The sequence below is a fragment of the Enhydra lutris genome, unplaced genomic scaffold, assembly GCF_002288905.1.
Source record: "Enhydra lutris kenyoni isolate GAN:26980312 unplaced genomic scaffold, ASM228890v2 scaffoldscaffold21, whole genome shotgun sequence".
Lineage (NCBI taxonomy): Eukaryota > Metazoa > Chordata > Mammalia > Carnivora > Mustelidae > Enhydra > Enhydra lutris.
In genome coordinates this window covers 69,724,795-69,743,510 of record NW_019154105.1, presented here as the reverse complement: position 1 = coordinate 69,743,510, position 18,716 = coordinate 69,724,795, and the positions used below count along the sequence as shown (strand labels likewise).

The following is an 18,716-nucleotide window of genomic DNA, read 5'->3' as shown; positions in this document are numbered from 1 at the left end:
TAAGGATTGCCACCCCAGCTTTCTTTTGATGTCCATTAGCATGGTAAATTGTTTTCCACTCCCTCACTTTAAATCTGGATGTGTCTTTGGGTCTAAAATGAGTTTCTTGTAGACAGCGTATTGATGGGTCTTGTTGTTTTTTATCCATTCTGATACCCTGTGTCTTTTAATTGGGGCGCTTAGCCCATTTACATTCAGGGTAACTATTGAAAGATATGAATTTAGTGCCATTGTATTGCCTGTAAGGTGACTGTTATCATATATCATGTCTGTTCCTTTCTGGTCTGTTACTTTTAGGCTCTCTCTTTGCTTAGAGGACCCCTTTCAATATTTCCTGTAGGGTTGGTTTGGTATTTGCAAATTCTTTTCATTTTTGTTAGTCCTGGAAGTTTTTAATCTCTCCTCCTATTTTCAATGACAGTGTAGCTGGATGTAATATTCTTGGCTTCATTATTTTTCTTGTTTAGCACCCTGAATATATCATGCCTGTCCTTTCTGGCCTGCCAGATCTCTGTGGATAAGTCTGCTGCCAATCTAATATTTCTACCATTGTGTGTTACAGACCTCTTGTCCCGAGCTGCTTTCAGGATTTTCACTTTGTCACTAAGACTTATAAGTTTTACTATTAGATGATGGAGCGTGGACCTATTTTTATTGAATTGAGGGGGATTCTCTGTGCCTCCTGGATTTTGATGCTTGTTCCCTTCCCCAAATTAGGGAAATTCTCTACTATAGTTTGCTCCAATATACCTTCTGCCTCTCTCTCTCTCCTTCTTCTGGGATCCCAATTATTCTCATATTGTTTCATCTTATGGTATCTCTTATATCTAGGATTCTCCCCATGTGGTCCAGTAGTTGTTTGGTCTTGGTAGATGTTCTTGGCTAATCTTCTGGGGGAGGTGTGTGCCATAGTGATTCACAAATGTCTTTGCCCAAGGCAGAATTACACCACCCTTGCCAGGGGCCAGGCTAAGTCATCTGCTCCAGTTTGTGCTCGGGAGCTTTTGTTCCCTGAACACTTTCTGTAGAACTTTGGAGGACGGGAATGAAGATGGCAGCCACCCAATCTGTGGCCCCATAGGAGCCAAGAACTTGGGGCCCCACTCCTCAGCGCACCCTCAGAGAGAAGTAGTCAATCCCTCCCATCTCCCTGGTCTCCGGCCATGCTCCGAGCTCAACCAGCCTGTGACTGATAGCGTTTCTGTCTCTGGTGCACGGCCCCATTTGGAGTCTCCAAACCCAGCAGATCCTGCCACTTGCTTCCATGCCATTCTTCCTGGAGGAGGAAGGGGGGCTCTTTCTGGATCTGCCACTTATGGGTTCCTTGCTCGAAGAGCAATCACCCGACTGTGCCTTGGATCATGGTTTACGGTAACCCCTAGCTGAGAGCCCCCTCCTTGGCTGTCTCTGCAGGTGGCATCACTGCTCCGATACCTGGGAGCACTGCTGCACTCAGACACTGCTGGTCTTTCTGTGACCCCATGGATCCTGAGACCACACTGTCCCCACGAGGGCTCCACCCCCGCTTAGCCTCTGGAGCGACGTCCCTCAGTGGAGCCGACTTCTAAAAGTCAAATTTGTGCTCCACTGCTCTTTTGCTTGCCAGGAGCTGGCCCCTCCCCCCGTGGTCTGTCTTCCCACCACTTCAGATTTACTTCTCCGCAAGTCCTACCTTCCAGAAAGCTGTCGATTTTCTGTTCCTAGAATTGCTGCTCTTCTTTTCTTCTATCTCCTGTTGAGTTTGTAGGTGTTCAGAATGGTTTGATAACTCTAGCTGAACTCCTGGGACCTGATGATATTTCAGTCTCCTACTCCTCCGCCATCTTGCTCCTCCCTCCAAAATGCCTAGATTTTAAAAGAACTGTATCCTTTTCCTTGGAGAGTGTAGATCAAGGGAAATAAAGGAAGCTATTCATACTTACCTTTCCCCCTTTACAGGTGGATGATAATGTTACAAGGCATTTGGATAAAGTATTAAAAAGAGGAGATTGGGATGTGTTAATCCTCCACTACCTCGGGCTGGACCACATCGGCCATGTCTCTGGGCCCAGTAGCCCTCTGATCGGCCACAAACTCCGGGAGATGGACAGCATCCTGATGAAGATCCACACCTCACTGCTGTCCGAGGTGAGGCTTACTGTGGTGCGCCGGGCTGCACGAGTGTCAACTGTGCCAGCGACTCCTAAGAGATACCAAGTTCCTGAAGTGGACTCGAGACCTATGTAAATGCCATGCCCACCATCACACAGTTTGCCTGTAAGCACAGAGCATGGGCTCAGCCTCCCAGCAGCTCTGACTATGTCTACCATTGACCCATTCATCCCCCTCCTAGTTCTTGAATGCCTGTCTGGGCATCTGTAGAGCTTATACTGTAGCCAGGAAGGACAAGTGAGGATAATCACCAAGTACATAAGTATTCTAGGAAAACGTGGGGCAGGAGGAGGGACCAGCATCTGAGAGAAGAGTTGCGATTGGAGGCAGAATTATGAGAGCAGCTGTCCTTCAGGATGGGAGTAAGAGACGGGAGCAGAGCCTTGAAGGGAGGGAGGGGGCAAATGCGCCATCTGTGAAAGTGCATTCCAGGTGAAGAAAGTAGCAAAAGCAAGGAAGAGCCTGCCCTGCACCTCAAGGAGCGCAGAGGCCCTTGGCCGGAACCCTAGGCTGAGGGGCAATCCCATGTGACACATAACATGGGCATGATAAGGCATGCGTCTAGGCTCTCACTGTCAGCAGAAACCAGGCCCAAATCCTCTACCCTGAGAGGTCCTAAATAGAACCCTGCTGTGCTCCATGACCTCCATATGATTCTGTTATACTTATGATATTACTTGTTTTTGACCCTTTGATCTAGCTGTAAGCTCATAGGTTAAGAAAAAAGTCTAACTCATTTATAAAGAGTTATTATTTTAAAGTAAAGGTAAAATCTGAAGTTGTTTCCTTAACAAGATCATGTGTTCTCCTCAGTCTGAATGCAATTAAAATATGTTTTTCTTTGCCTTATAGGAGAGAGAGACTCTTGTACCCAATTTGCTAGTTCTTTGTGGTGATCATGGCATGTCAGAAGCAGGAGGTCACGGGGCCTCTTCCGTGGAGGAGCTTAACACCGCCCTGATCTTAATCAGTTCTGCATTTGAAAGAAAACCTGGTGAGGGTTTAGGAATGTTTACTACTTTAAAACTGTGTTCTGTGTATCTGTCTGGAAACTGTGTAAGTTTGAAACATCCCAAGCAATGTGAAGATGAAAATGGGGCAAGGGGTAGCCAGTATTTGGAGTTTAGATTTCTTGCCCCAATTTTTAAAATATAAATGTTCTTTTTAGGAATTTTGTTTTATGAATGTCATGGCCTGGGTATCTGAAACTTTAATAAAAATTACCAGTAGTTTTGGGACATCTGAACACATGTGAGCTGAAAGAAAAAAACATTAATAATTTTTAAAAATTTTAAGATTTTATTATCTATTTGAAAGAGAGAAAGAAAGAGAACACGAGCAGGGAAGGGGACAGAGGGAGAGGCACAAGCTGGCTCTCCGCTAAGCAAGGAACCCAGTGTGAGGCTTGATCCCAGGTCCCTGGGATCACAACCTGAGCCAAAGGCACACACCCAAACGACTGAGCCACCCAGACGCCCCAATAATCAAAATTTTTACAATCTTTTTTTTTTTTTACGATTTTTTCATTTATCTGACAGAGAGATCACAAGCAGGTAGAGGCAGCAGAAAGAGAGGGGGAAGCAGGCCCTGCTGAGCAGAGAGCACAATGCAGGGCTCGATCCTAGGACCCTGGGATCATGATCTGAGCCGAAGGCAGAGGCTTACCCACTAAGCCACCTGGGTGCCCCCCAAATTTTTATAATCTTTTGAAACTCTGAGGAGTCAGGATCGGTCAGAGCAGGACTAACTGAGGGCCTGTATGTCAGCATTAAGACAGCCCAGCTGTCCACCCCAAACACACATGGGCCGGCTTGCCTCATGGCCACATGCCCTATCTCTCCTTCACCCTGCACTTCCTCTGCTGCCTCAACTTTACAACACGCCTGCCCTCACCAGTTATTTCTGAGTTGGACACTCTCTGGCTTCCTCTTACATGACCCTTCAGTACCATTTGGCATTTCTGACCCCTCATTCTGGTAGCTCCCATTTGTCTGGTTTTCTTTGCACCTCACTTTGCTATCTAGTCTTTCTTAGCTTAGCTCCTGGCCCTGGCACTCTTTCTGGACTGCCGACTGCCTCCTGCCTCTATATTCAATTCTAAGATGATCTTGTCCGCGCCCATAGTTTTAAGTCCCATGAATAGGCTTGTCAGATTTATCCCACTGGCTGTCTCCTCTTTTCCAATCTCCAGACTGTCTACTCAGCTGCCTGTCTGACACCTTACTGACACCTCCACTTGGGTCTCCCAAAGGTAGAGCAACTGTGACAGCCTCATGTCTAATCTGCCCTCTCATATTCCCCTCCCAGCAAATGGCACCTTCATGTGATTCTTGCAGGTAGAAATGTGGGCATCCCCCCTTCACCATCTTTCTCCTCGCTCCTCACATTCCAGACCATCCCTGATCTCCGGTACACAAAACCTTTCAGTAGCTGAACTTTGGATCGATTAACAATCCTACGTGAGGCTTCTTTCCTACCTTGCAGCTTCATCCTAAACCATATTCACCATTACTCACTGTGTCCTGGCCTCTGCCCTTTGCACAGTCCTCCAGGTGACAAGCTCTTCCCCAGGTGCCCAGCTCCGTCATCATCAGCCCCTCAGCCTGCTTGTCCACTCATCCCTGGTTTCAGCTGACATCTTTTGCTCATCCGTGAGACCAAATTGCCCTCCCTGTGCTTGTCATTCACAGCAGTCCGCGCTCAGTGCCCTCTTTCTTTGCTTAGATTGTAATTACAGACTTGCCCGTGTGATGCGTGTAACAGCCGCCTGCTCTCTGCACTTCAGCCTGCAGTCGGGCAGGGCCAAATCTGTTTTGTTCGTTGGTACATGCCTACCTTGGGCCTAAACATCACCTGGTATGTGATGGCTGCCAAAAAGTATTGTTGAATGTATGAGTCTCCCACTTGAGCGAGGATTGTTTGGGGAAGAATCTCCATTGATTTCTTTCAATCTTTTTGCAGCACTTCCTCCTCTCGGACATCTAATCTCCTAAGATGTAAGTCCTCAGCTCTTGGGACCTGAGCCTTCCTAGTCTAGGTGTCTTAATGAAGCCTGTCTTCCAATGAGCACACACACTACCCACCAGAACACCTGCCTTCTACACCTGGCTTTCCCCCACTGTGTACCCAAAGAAGGGTTCCATGTGGCTCCCCTATGTGAGCGAGAGCCCCATGCCAGAAATGCCCTTTCCACTCAACCATGCAGCAGAGGTGGGCCAGGCACTGTGCTGGACACTGTGGGCAGCCTCCACCCTCAGGGAGCTTATAGTCTGCAGAGCAAAAGAGAGAACTAAGCCGGTGACTTTTATTACAGGGATGTTAGGGTCATTGTTGAACTCAAGTGCTGATGTTTCCTCTCTAAGGAAGGTTGTCCTCCTTGGGAGGCCTGACTGCATCTTCACTTCCAGGAACAGCCAGGGGGGCTAATTGTGCAGGACACCTGACAGGGTGGTTCAGGCCACTGACCTCAGTGCCAACAGTGGGTTCCAAGCTTTTTGTCTTTTATTGACTCCTATAAAGAGTGGTTATGTTCGGTTGTCTCATTATGCTTATTTTATGAGCCAGGACTGCCTTGCGGGTAGCCTGCTCAGAGTCGGTATTAATTTCAGGACAGTGTACCCCCAATTACCGCCTTACCCTCAGCTGCCAGCAACCGTGGATCTTTTTTCCATCTGTAGATTTGCCTCTTTTGGACATTTCCCGTGAATGGGCCCTGTAGTACATGGCCTTGTGTGACGGCTGCTTTCCCTTGGCTGAGTGCTTTCAAGGGTCACCCAGGTTGTAGTGGCGTGAGGACCTCTTTCTTTCTTTGGCTGAATTGTATTCCACATGACAGATAGACCACATCATGTATCCATTCGTTAGTTGATAGATATATGGGTTGTTTCCACTTTTCAGCTGTTATGGATAATGTTGCTATGAACATTTGGGAAGTTTTTTGCGTGGACAGATGTTTTCCTTCTTTTTTTTTTTTTTAATATTTATCATTTATTTATTTGAGAGAGAGAGAGCAAGACAGTGTGTGCAAGCAAGGGGAGGGGCACAGAGAGTGGGAGACAAGCAGACTTCACAGTGAGCGGGGAGCCCAAAGCAGGGCTTGATCCCCGGACCCTGAAATCATGACCTGAGCTGAAATCAAGAGTTGGACACTTAACTGGCTGACCCATGCAGGCGCCGTTGGACAGATGTTTTCATGAGGTATTGTGCCTTTTGTTTTTAAAAAATAGTTTTGCTGGGTAGAAGACTCCGAGCCGACCATTCCTCTCTCTTTCGGGACTTCTGGTGCGCTGTCCCGCTGCCCTGTGGCCTGCACGGCTTCTGATGGGACTTCCTCTCAGTCTGCCTGGGCTTCCCTTGTCTTGTCTGTCAGCATTTTCATTATAATATGTCTTTGTGTTTTGTGTTTATCCAACTGGGAGATCATTGAGCCTCTTGGATGTGTAGATTAATGGTTTTCGTCAAATTTGGGAAAGTTTCTGTTTTTCAGATTGTATACTTTTTATCACTCTGCCTTTAAATTTGGTGATTCTTCTGCCAATTCAGTGCAACTATAGTGAGTGAGTTTTTCATTTCGGTTATTTTATTTCTCATCTTCATGGTTTCCACTGATTCTTTTCTTTATAATTTCTATCTCCTTGTTGATAATCTCAACTGATGACACATTCTCATCAGACCTTCCTTGACTTGTCTATGCATGGTTTCCTGGAGCTCTTTGAACGTGTTTGCCATGGTTCCTTGGAAGTCCATCTATTACCTCTAGAGTCTGGGTCCTTTACTGGAAGGTTCTCTTGCTTTTTCTTCTGTTTGAGTCATAGTTTCCTGTTTCTTTGCTTAATTCTTAATAGTTTTCGGTATGAAAACTGACCATTTCAAATCATATGTTGCAGCAACTCTGGATGCTGACCCAGCCCCAACCCACCCCACAGCTGTCGTCATTGTTGTTCCCTTGTTTGCAAGCAGCACGGCTAGGCCACTTCAGTGGCTCCCTCTCTCCCGCAGTGTGGAGTCAGCTGTGGCTCCCATGCTGGTACAGCCACCCTGGGGTGCCAGCAGTCCCACTGATACCCTTTGCCTCTCTGTATCTCTGTGACAGCTATGCCAGGCTATTGCCTCTATTGCTGTCACACCCAGCTTCAGGCTGCACTCATTGCCAGCTGACTGCCTTATTTTTGACAACTTAAAATAAATGTGCTGCATAATCTGATCCCGTGTTTGAGCCCCTTGCGGGGTCATTTTCGAGGCCATTCTGTGAGGTGGTTCTGACCCGTCTCTCCTGGCCCTCTCTGTGAGAGCCCAGCTAGTTTGTGGTTTTAGCTTGTGGCTGTCACGAAGCTACCAGCCTCCACTCACCTGCCCACCTCCAAAATCTCCATTGTTTCAAGAGCATTCCTAGGCTTGAATTCACTACCTTCTGTTTCAGACAAAGTCAGTTCTTTTGTGGGGAGCTTTTCTCTGTTCTGTGGCCTGCCACAGGAAAAGCCTGTGGTCTTTTCCACTAGCATCTTCTGGGGGCAACCTCCACCCTGGAAACAGACTGGGGCAGAAGAAGAGAGAACCCAGATACTCAGCTGGGATTGAGCCTCTACACCACACAGCTGAGGAGGATGGGTGATGCTGGCAGCCTTTTCTCCCCAGAAGAGCTCAGAGCCCTCACAGGGACCCAGCGGGGAGGGAGCCCCGTGTTCTTTGCTGCACCCTATCAGCACGGAGTCTGTCCCACGGAGCTACGGGGGGAGGGAGGAAGTCATGGTTCCTCGGGTGCCTCACACTGCTCTGTTCTTACCAAGCTTTAGGAGATTTTCTTGAACAAAGATTTCTTCATTTACTGTATGCCCTGGATGGTTATATCATGGTGGCGGTGGTGCTTTTTATAATTTTTACCAGTTGCGCTTGTTTTCCTGGCAAGCCGATCCACAGAGCTCCTCAAGCCACCATTCCTGATAGGTCTTTAAAGACTTATTTTTATCCTACAGGTTTATGTCAATTTTTGTTGCTTATTCTAATAAAAATTAATCTTAAGAAGTTTGTTATTCTGAAAAATAAGCAGTTTTGAATTGTGTACCATGTGATTTCAGGTGCCCCAGCCTGCTACTGTCCACCCCCGAGCTCTGGCCTCATGCCTCTGTTCCACCTTCGCACAGGGCAGAGCTAAGATATTTTACGGTCTTCCTCCTGCTCACAGGATGTGAGCTCCGTGAAGGGAGGGACTTGGCCTTTTCTTTTCTATTCTAGCCCTCAAGCCCAGAATCGTGGCATGTACTCTCTGTGTCCTCAGTATTTGTTGATGGAAGGTGTGAAAGGCGGCTGAGCTGTACAGAGCGCATTGCAGGGGCCAGTGGAGAGGAGACAGGTGGGAGAAGGTCTGGGTGCTGAATGGGGAGAATGGTTTTCTGAAATGGTTTTCCTTCTTCTACAGGATAAAACCCACTGTGTAATGTGGCCTCCCTTGTAGTAGTATTACAGAATTACCATTCTCAAAATATTGCTGGTAAGAGCTAGTCACACTAATCAGTAGAGCAAAGTCAAGAGGCCAAAAATTGACCCCGGTAGATTTGGGCATTTGGTGACAAAAGGTGGCATTTCCCATTAATAGAGAAAAGACATCTGGAAGTGATGTCAGGACCTTCTGGGAAAAAATCATGCTGAGAATCTACCTTTTCTCTGAACCTGTGTAACTCGCAGATCAAAACATTTAAGTGTTTCTTAAAGACTCCTTATTATGTAAATTTTCAGATATACAAAAGTATTCAAAACAGTGTAATAAAGTGCACCACCCAGTTTCAGTGTATGGGCCAGTTACAGCCAATGTTTTTTTTCTTTTTCTTTTTTTTAAGATTTTTATTTATTTATTTGAAAGAGAGACAGAATGTGAGAGAGAGCGTGGTCAGGGTGAGGGACAGAGGGAGAAGCAGACACCTCGCTAAGCAGGACTGGACTCAGTCGCAGGAATCTGGGATCATGACCTGAGCCAAAGACAGCTGCTGCTCAACCGACTGAGCCCCCAGGCGCCCGTTACGCCCATTCTTTTTTTTTTTTTTTTTTTTTAAGATTTTACTTATTTATTTGACAGAGATCACAAGTAGACAGAGAGGCAGGCAGGCAGAGAGAGAGGAGGAAGCAGGCTCCCTGCTAAACAGAGCCCGATGCGGGGCTCGATCCCAGGACCCTGAGATCATGACCTGAGCCGAAGGCAGAGGCTTTAACCCACTGAGCCACACAGATGCCCCCTGTTATGCCCATTCTTATGTCTTATGTCCTCTAGCTTTTTTTCCTCTCCTCTTTTATTTGGAAGCAAGTCTCTGGAAGTTATGTACTTTTCTTACTTTCTGGATTCTGTTAGCACATTTGAAATACGGTATTCATTCCTTTATTCATCAGTGGTGGTCAGTGTTCAAATTTCCAAAGTCTGTCTCCCTCATTAGTTGTTTGAGTTAAGATCCAATAAGATCCATGCGTTTGGATTAGTTGATGTGTCTTCTTATGTCTCTTCCGTCTGTAGGGCCCCACTCCATCCTCTTCTATTTCAGCACAATTTATTTGTTGAAGAAACCTGGTTATTTGCCCTGGGGAGTCTTCCTCTGCACTGTCTGCTGATCTACCCTCTGTTCCTCTGTGAATCCTCTCTGACCAGGAGGCAGATTCAGATCCCATTGTTTTGGCTGGTTTTCCTAAGGCTGTTTCCAGCAGGATGCACACAGTGTCCGACTGTTTGCTGTTTGATGAAGCCAATAGCCATTGATGACCAACTAGTAATTCACTGGAGGTTGCAAATAGTGATATTTTAATTACCTAATTCTGTTTTTCATTAACTAGCCAGAACAATTCTGTAAGGAGAATCTTCCCTAATTTACTTTTTGTTACCTAACTACCATTTTTTAACATGAGATAGGAATAAAGATGAATTATTCTTCCCACTTAATTTCCAGTTCCAGATCAGTGAATTAGTTCACTGTGAGTTCGCTAGCGTGCTTCAGCTATGACCAACTAGTGTTTTGTGTTGTTGGTGTTCAGTAGCATTGTGAATTCATGGATTTAAGCATAGTTTGTTTCAATTCACCATAAATATTACCCTTTTTAATATTCAGATTGTCCCATCTTTGGCCAGGAGGAGCCTCTGATTCAGATTAGCTCCTGAGTCCTTCTAACCTGTAAGTCCCAAACACCTTAGTTTCTCTGAGGGCTCTGTTGCTGCCTCGTCTAAAAAGTTGTTCCAGCTTCCCGTGCACAGATCCTTGCCTAGACCTGGAATCAGCTGCTTTTCCCAGATTCCTTGGTCCCTTTCAGTGCAAAGGGATCTTTGAGGACCACCATCTCAGAACTAGCAGTACTCGTGGATACTTGTGTAGTTATCATTTCTGGACAAAGCAAGGAAATCTTTTTAAGATAAAATAGGTCTTGAGTTTGTATTGATACTCACAATCCACATTCACTACTGTAAAATGAAATTCATGGATCTTACATCTGTTCTCTCTGCCTCCCAAGCTTAGAATCCTGGTTGTCACCAGCCTTGGATATGAGTGTCACATAATGACCTACAGTAGTCCCAGAATAACACCAGCACCACCACCTTTATCGGTGCCAAAAGCAGTTTAAGGTGGGCTTTCTGTTTTGGGTTTTGTTTTATTTCAAATCAGTGCACTTAGTATAAGAAAATACTAGAAGAAAACAAATGATAATTTTGGAGTAGAAGTTTCTTTCTAAAAGTAACCCAGAAGCCGTCAGTGGAGGGTTGGTCAAGAAAAGGTTAATATACTTGACCAAATTAAAAAGAAAAAAAAAATTCTATACAACCAAAAAGTACCATAATCAATATATTGTTGTGGCATGGTGAGGCTGGGTGTTCCCTTTGCAGATGAGAACAGTCTGACAAAGTTGCATTCTTGTCCAAGGCATGAGCTAGATGGTGGCAAAGCAGGAGTGTGAGCCCAGTGTCCTGCTGTGGCACCCATTCTCCTTGGGAGGGGCAGTAGGACGGCCAACCATTGCTAGGACTTGAAGCCCTTCAGTTGCTTGGGCCATCAGTAAGCAGATGTCTTGTTTATTGGAGTTGGTTATAGGACTCGGACCAGCTGAATCCAGCCTCATTCTACTCTCCCCAGTTAGAGGTACCTTCTACTGGCCAGGAGCTGCTGAGATGCCTGTGTCCAGTTCTCAGCACTGTGTAGACCTCTCTGAACCCACGGGGTAGGGGTCGCCAGAGATCCCACCGGCACCCTGGTTCAGGGAAGGCCCCGTGCCCACACAGAATGAATGTTTGGTAAATTTGTTGACATAAACGCCAGTGAGGTGATTTCTGAATGAATATTCATGGAATGCTTTGAACAGGTAGATAATTGGTTATAGCAGGTTGAGGGAAGGACCACCATTGTACACACTTGAGAGCCTGTTGCTTAAACCACTTTCCTTTCTCTAGGTGACATCAGACGTCCAAAGCATGTTCAACAGACTGACTTGGCTGCAACCCTAGCAATAGGGCTTGGTTTGCCGATCCCGGGGAACAGTGTTGGCAGCCTGCTGTTCCCTACCGTGGAAGGGAGACCCGTGAGAGAACAGTTGAGGTTTTTACATTTAAATGCAGTGCAGCTCAGCAAATTATTGCAAGAGAACGTGCCATCCTACACAAAAGGTAACTCTGTTAATGACGATGTTTCCACTGCGCCTGGTGTTTTCCTGTTTGTTCGTGGTGTGCAGGTCTCAGTCTTTGACCGTGCTTCTGTTTTCTTACAACCATGATGGTCACCGTTAGCAGCACCAACAGATACAGTTATCTACATCAAGCTCTTTCATAAATGTACTCATTCAACAAATATGGACTTTTTTAACTAAGTTCCTGATTGGCTGAGGACCGTTAAAAGCGCCTGAAACACCAGGGCTCTGCCCTCATGGAGCTTACCTTACAGAGGTGGAGAAGGAGCAGCAGCTGTCAGATGGTGATGAGTACCTCAGAAAAAGGGTGTACTGGGGAAAGGATGGGGACGCAGGTGGGTGAGGGCTGTCGGGGCAGAGGCCCGGCTTTTGAGATGCAGAGGGAGCGTGTGGCAGATGCAGAATCCTACAGAGGGGATGTGTCTGCACCTTCAAAGGATGACCAGGGGACAGAGTGGCTGGAACAGGGTGAACTGGAGCAAGGCAGAAGGAGACGAGGTCAGAGGGATATGGAGGCCTTTCAGGCCTTAGAAGGGCTCTTAATTCCATCGTGAGCTAGATGAGGAACTCGTGCAGAGTCTGAGGTCTTCGAGCTGCAGTTTCAGAGGCTGTCTCAGGTGCCTATGTGGAAGGTTCTGCCTTGTGTTGTAGGAGAGTCTGAAGGCTGCTGCAGTGTCCCAGTGAGAGGTGAGATGAGGGCCCAGACAGTAGCGGCGCTGTGTCCAGGACAGACGATGGCATTCCGGATATATTTTTGAAGCTGGTACAGGCAGGGCTTGCTAATGGTGAACCAGAGAGGCATAAGGAGCAAGCTGGCGTGTTCAGCAGAACAGTGGAAGAATGGGATGACCATTACTAAAGTGGGAAGTAAGTGGGGTGCTTGCAGGATGAGGGGATTAGTGTTGAGGAAGCCAAGTAAAGAAAGAATTTTAGGAAGGGAGGAGTGAGCAGCCAAGTTGAATCCTGCTCAAGGTAAGATAGAATGAGGAACTGAGACTTGACCATTCACCTGGCAGGTGAGGTTACCAGCGACTTCGTCAGGGCACACAGTGCTGGGAGAAGGCAGAGCTGGAGTCGGGGCAGGGAAGGAGGTGGGGCGTGAGGATGGCTGTATTGTGAGGTGAACAGAGACCAACAAAGGATATGTTGTTTATATATTTTTTTTTTAATTAAAAGATTTTATTTATTTATTTGACAGACAGAGATCACAAGTAGGCAGAGAGGCAGGCAGAAAGGGGGTGGGGGGAGCAGGCTCCCTGCTGAGCAGAGATTCTGATATGGGGCTCGATCCCAGAACCCTGGGATCACGACCTGAGCTGAAGGCAGAGGCTTTAACCCACTGAGCCACCCAGGCGCCCCTGTTGTTTATAATTTTAAGCCGGGAGAAGCTAAGGGGTAAGAATGATCCAGAACAAGAGAGCGTATCTCCCCCAAGACCATCTTTTCAATTTATCTGACCGTCAAGTTGCATCAATGACAGCATGTTTGGTGCAGGGAGTGGGGCTGGTTTGGGAATCTGGAGACAGTCGACTCCTGGTCTGAGGTGCATTTAACGTGTTGTTGGCAGCTTTTCCTATTTGAGAAAGGGAGTACTAGTTAGTAGAGTGAATGCCTGAGTTGTAGGCTGGGCTGTGGAAGACCAGCAAGGACTAATGGGGCGCTGGGTATCCTGAACGGTGGGAGAGCTTAGGGGGCCAGCCCATTGTCCATGAGGTGGCCCCAGTGAGCAACTGTGTGAAAAGTGAGGCCGGCCCAGGTGCATATTTCAGTCCAGAGGAGAGTCAATATTTGTTTTCAAAAGTAACTTGTGAGTTTGGTAGCTTTTGAAAATTTGCTGTTGGTAATATGTGTCCTTTTTCCTCTACTAACATCTAATAAAACACCAAACAAAAGGGACGCCTGAGGGGCTCGGTAGGGTAAGCGTCTCCCTTGGGCTCGGATCATGATGTCAGGACCCTGGAATCTAGTCCTGGGTTAGGCTCCCTGCTTGGTGTGGAGTCTGCTTCTCCCTCTCCCTCTGCCCCTCCCACTGCTTGTGCTTTCTGTCTCCTCTCTCTCTGTCAGGTAAATAAATAAAATCTTTAAAAAAGAAACAAACAAGCTGTTAAACAACCACAGTGAGGGTTGTTTGCTTATTTCAGGAGGAGCAAGTAGGGAGAATTAAGCGCTGCAGTGGGTGCGGCCAGAAAGAAGCCCATGAGTTGAACATAGGCCAGTCCCTGGCATGAGAAAGCATTCAAGGGGCCTTATGCTCCTAGGATACCCCTCATCTATACCATCAGTGATCCTGTTTCCTGAGGCAAAACTAAGTACGTGTCTGACACCATAATCGATTTCAAGGCCTCCCCTAATATCCAGCCCAATCTGATACAACTCTCCCATCACTCCACTGACTTTCATTCCAGTGGGATCAACTTTTCTCACCTCAGGATCTTTGTATGTGCTACTCACATAGACTGGATGCTCTTCCTAGTTGTCACCTGGTGGATTCCTGGGCCAGCTTCCACTTCAGCTTCAGTGTCATACCTTCTTATCCCCCACCCTTCACACCAGATTTCAGTCCATTTCTTCAGTGTTACCAAAAGTCTCCCACATTCCCCTACTTAAACCTCCATAGCATTTTTCACAATTTGTACTACATGCCCATGTGAGAACCCAGCTAGATCACAGGCCCAAGCAGGCAGGAACTACACATGTTTGAACGTACCATGTCGTCAGTGCTCAGTAAATACTTGTCTGGATACATACACAGGTGTCCACTTCTCTGTGATTCTAGGTGGTTGGGTATAGACGCAGGTATCCGCATGTCTGTGTGACTTCAGGGTGGTGGGGTGTAACAATAAAGGTTTCCATCCTAGACCCAGACTAATGGAGTTTAGATCCCAGCTATCACCTGCCAACCCACGAGCTGGTGTCTGTGTGCCTCTTCTCTGGAGTGGGCTTGGTCATCGTGTGGGGCTGTCACACTGGTCACCAGCTGGTCACACTGGTCACCAACGCTTGGTCACTCAGTATCCACAGCAGTGGCAGGACTTCCAGCGTTTGGGCTGTGCTCAGGGTTATACAGCAACCCTAACCCTAATCCTGAAGGACAGGGCCTAGACCACCTTAGAATAGCTCTGCTGGAGGTTGGAAGAGCACAGTAAACACCAGGGAGTCTCCGAAAGGCAGTTCTTGCTTTGCAGACTAGTTGAGTCACCAGTAAGTCTGGTCCAGCTCCAGAGGGAAGCAGCTTCCTGATGCTGAGCTGCCTGCCAGTGCCGTTCCAGAGTGGGAGCCACTGCGTTTGGGGCTGGGCTTCAATCCAGGTGCTGTTCTGCCAGCCCTAGCTGTGTGCTGGGATGGATCTTCTAGCTCGGCATCACGGCAGGAGGGGTCGGGATGTGTGAAGAAGGGAAGCAGGTTAGAGATGGATGCAGTCAGTCCACAGTGGGAAGTGGATGTGGTGGAAGAGGCGTCAGGCCACTGCCTGCATGGTCCTCACAGTGTGTAAGCTTCGGAAAGATTTGTAACACCAAGGGCCTGGTAATGTAATGCCTTTCTGGGCTGTTTTTGGTTTTGTTTTTTAAAGATTTTATTTATTTATTTGTCAGAGAGGGAGAGAGAGCATGCACTAGCAGGGGGAGTCGCAGAGGGAGAAGCAGACATCCCACTGAGCAGGGAGCCCGATGCGGGGCTCCATCCCAGGACCCTGGGATCATGACCTGAGCTGGAGGCAGACGCTTCACCAACTGAGCCACCTGGTGCCCCTGGGGTGTTTCTGTATTGCACATTAAAGAAGAAGAAAAGCTTGGAGAGAGACTGAGAGAAAAGGGGGAGGAGGAGGTAAGGCCAGGGGAGGGAGGGAGAGAATGGGCATCAGAGCAGAGGGCACGCACATCTATCCGTGTTGTGTGCTGCATTGTGCCTCGGGCCGTGGCAGGCTGGCAGGTGGGCAGGATGTCTCAGGACTCATGAGCATCATCGGCTGTTAGTTTTACTGAGGCACTGGAGGCCACTCCCCAAGGAATGATAGTTTCTCTTCACTAGGTACCAGGCTTTATGCTCATACCACGTGCTGCGAATAGCTGAATACGTTGAAGTTATAAATGTGTGTGACTCTCTGTGATTTCTGCATGTAACCCTGTCCTCTTCTTGTTAGAGCCTGGATTTGAGCAGTTTAAAATGTCAGAGAGGTTGCATGGGAACTGGATCAGACTGTACTTGGAGGAAAATAACTCAGAAGTCCTTTTCAACCTGGGAGCCAAGGTTCGCAGGCAATACTTGGAGGCCCTGAGGACCCTGAGCCTGTCCCTGAGCAGACAAGTGGCCCAGTACGACATCTACTCGATGCTGGTGGGGACTGTCATGGTTCTGGAGGTACGGGTGCTTGTGTGCAGTTATGGCTCAGCTATTAGACTGATTTCATACCTCAGCCAGAATATTGTAGTTTAAAGCATATAAAATACTATTTTTTCCTAAAAAAGGGAAAATTCCAGTTTCCGTGTTTGTTGAAGTCTCTCATTGTGTGTCCTCATGCCCGAGGTATCCTCAGGTGTCAGGCGGCTGTGCTCCACATGGCTGCATGCATACGTTCTTGGCAGGTCATCAGAAATCGTGTTTATTGGGCTTTCTTCTGTTTCCAACATTCGAACAGCTGGCATAAGGTCAGGAGATAGGCTTTTTCTGAACAGTTCTCTCCAAGCCTAGCTGTCGTGGACACAACTGTTTTTTTCCCATTCCAGGTTCTAGTGCTGCTCCTAATCAGCATCCCACAGGCTCTGAGCAGCAAGGCTGAACTGGAGGTCCCTCTATGGTCGCCTGTGTTTTCCCTGCTGTTTTATTTGGTGTTCCTGGTTCTTTCTGCTCTTCACGTCATTGTGTGCACCTCGGCTGAGAGTTCGTGCTATTTCTGTGGCCTCTCGTGGCTGACGGCAGGTGGAGTGATGGCACTGATCTCTGCACTGCTCTGTGCGGTTGTGTCTGCTCTTGCCAAGGTGTTTGCTGATGGGAGACTCCTGAGGAAGGTAAGACTCATTTTTCCACGTAGGACACTGGCCATTGTCTCTTACTTCAGCTGGTCTTTGATTTGTCAGATGCTGGTAAACCCCAGGTTTGTATATCAGGCGGAGTCAAGGAGCCAAGGAGAGGAGGCCATGCTTCAGAGGGGCCAACATGTGAGCATCCTGACTGCTGACACTCAGATCTGTGTTGTCAGGTCACATGCCCCTTTTCTTTATGGGAAAGACAGGGTCCCCGTGAGTGTAAACATGGCACTGCACAGAGCCGTTGGTCACACATGAACAGGCAGTTGGCTGATGGGACAGTGTGTGAATCAGACATCTCTCTGCCAGTGTTTGAACTGCAGCCAAGGGAAGAACACTTCAGAGAGAAAAGAGTCAACTTGTTAGACCTTCCAGGAAGGTCAGCAGGAGGCCGGGACCCTGTCCTCATCCTGCCCTCCTTGGGAGTCCATCCTGCCTTTTCTTTTCAAGACTGACATTTTCTTTGAGATTTCTTAGAATCTTTGGCCTCTGACACCTTTATTCATGGTTGTGCTGGCAGGCCAGTGAAGCAGAGGGGGACAGCCACAGCTGCTCCATGGTGCCTGGAGCCCAAGGAACTCAGGGAAGTGATTCCAGCTCCCTCTTACCACCCCAACCCCTGCCCAGTGCAGCTGCCTCATCTCGGAGCCATCTAATACCCTTCCCTGCGTGCGTGTGTCCAAGGAGCTCATGGGTTGTTGTTCATAGTGCATTTCTGTTTCCCATCAGAGCATAGGTTTCCCTAAAGCCGTTTGATTCCCTGGGACCTAAATAGATTCATGGCATCTCTCCTTTCTTACACAAGCTGTACATGATAAATAGAGTAAATATTAAGTAGTTATCAACTAATATCATTAAATTCTCATCTCTAATTGTAAATGCTTTCAGTTAGTGTATTTAAAGGATAGTGCTGGGATGCCAACTTTATTGTTTCAATAGAATTGACCATTTTAATGAAAACTTGTCTGGATTTCTGGAAAATTCATAGTGAAATTAGATGTCTGCTTTGGTAGAATATATCCTGGGGATGCTTTGGTTCGAAATAGCAGGAGCTGACTTTGGACCACCCCTGAAGACCTCAGGCTCCCAGGGAGAGGGTGAGGGTTCCAGGAGGGCTGGTAGGTGAGCTCTCTGAGCTGCAGCACTGCCCAGATGGTGTGGGTCACTCAGCTTAGGACTTGCAGTCCAGGGTGACAACTGGCTGTACCCCAGGAGAGTAGGCCGTCCCATAGAGTGGAAGATGGGTGTGGGGCATGAGGGGCAGCAGGTACCTGTCATAGCAGGTGATGCTCTGTGAGCAAGAACTTTTAAGTGCACGTGGTGGGATTTGTGTCATTTTTGTATTTTTCCCTCACGAAATGCATTTTCCTTTTATAGAATCCAGCTCATCCAAAGGCACGATGGTCGGAGTTAGATGTCCTTATCTTACTGGGGACCCTGGGCCACGTGCTGAGTCTGGGTGCGAGCAGCTTCGTTGAGGAGGAGCACCAGACCTGGTATTTCCTCATCAACACCCTGTGTCTGGCTCTGTGTCACGAGCTCTACAGAAACTGCTTTCTGAGAGACGACTGTGAGCCCCAGCCGTGCTCACACGTGGAGCAGGGACTCGTCAGCAGTGAGCCAGCATTATCGGACGGGAACATCCACTGTAACGTGTCCGAGCCCCACAGAGTGTCTAAGAGCCCTACTTCCCTTGACACGCTCAGAGGCTACGAGAAGTGGATGGTGTTAGCAAGCCCATGGGTGATACTTACCTGCTGTCGGCTGCTGAGGTCACTCAACCAGACGGGTGTGCAGTGGGCCCACCGGCCTGACCTGGGGCATTGGCTCACCAGGTAAGAGCAGGAGCCATGGCCTTAGCCAGACCTTTCATGGTTGACTGGCCACACACAGAGT

At 47.7% G+C, this 18,716-nt stretch overlaps 1 protein-coding gene across 7 annotated transcripts in view; it reads left to right on the top strand.

Moving 5' to 3' along the window:
• Positions 1-18,716, top strand: part of LOC111148934 (phosphatidylinositol glycan anchor biosynthesis class G) — a 48,734-nt gene that overhangs the window by 11,133 nt on the left and 18,885 nt on the right. For 3 of the 7 annotated variants that reach the window (XM_022505747.1, XM_022505746.1, XM_022505744.1), the window contains exons 4-9: positions 1,939-2,127; positions 3,004-3,145; positions 11,564-11,776; positions 15,938-16,155; positions 16,521-16,802; positions 18,198-18,655. In XM_022505747.1, the coding sequence (XP_022361455.1) occupies positions 1,939-2,127; positions 3,004-3,145; positions 11,564-11,776; positions 15,938-16,155; positions 16,521-16,802; positions 18,198-18,655 (1,502 nt within the window). Of the gene's footprint in view, positions 1-1,938; positions 2,128-3,003; positions 3,146-11,563; positions 11,777-15,937; positions 16,156-16,520; positions 16,803-18,197; positions 18,656-18,716 lie in introns of those variants that run through there. The other 4 variants (XM_022505745.1, XM_022505748.1, XM_022505750.1 and 1 more) reach the window with 4 other exon arrangements.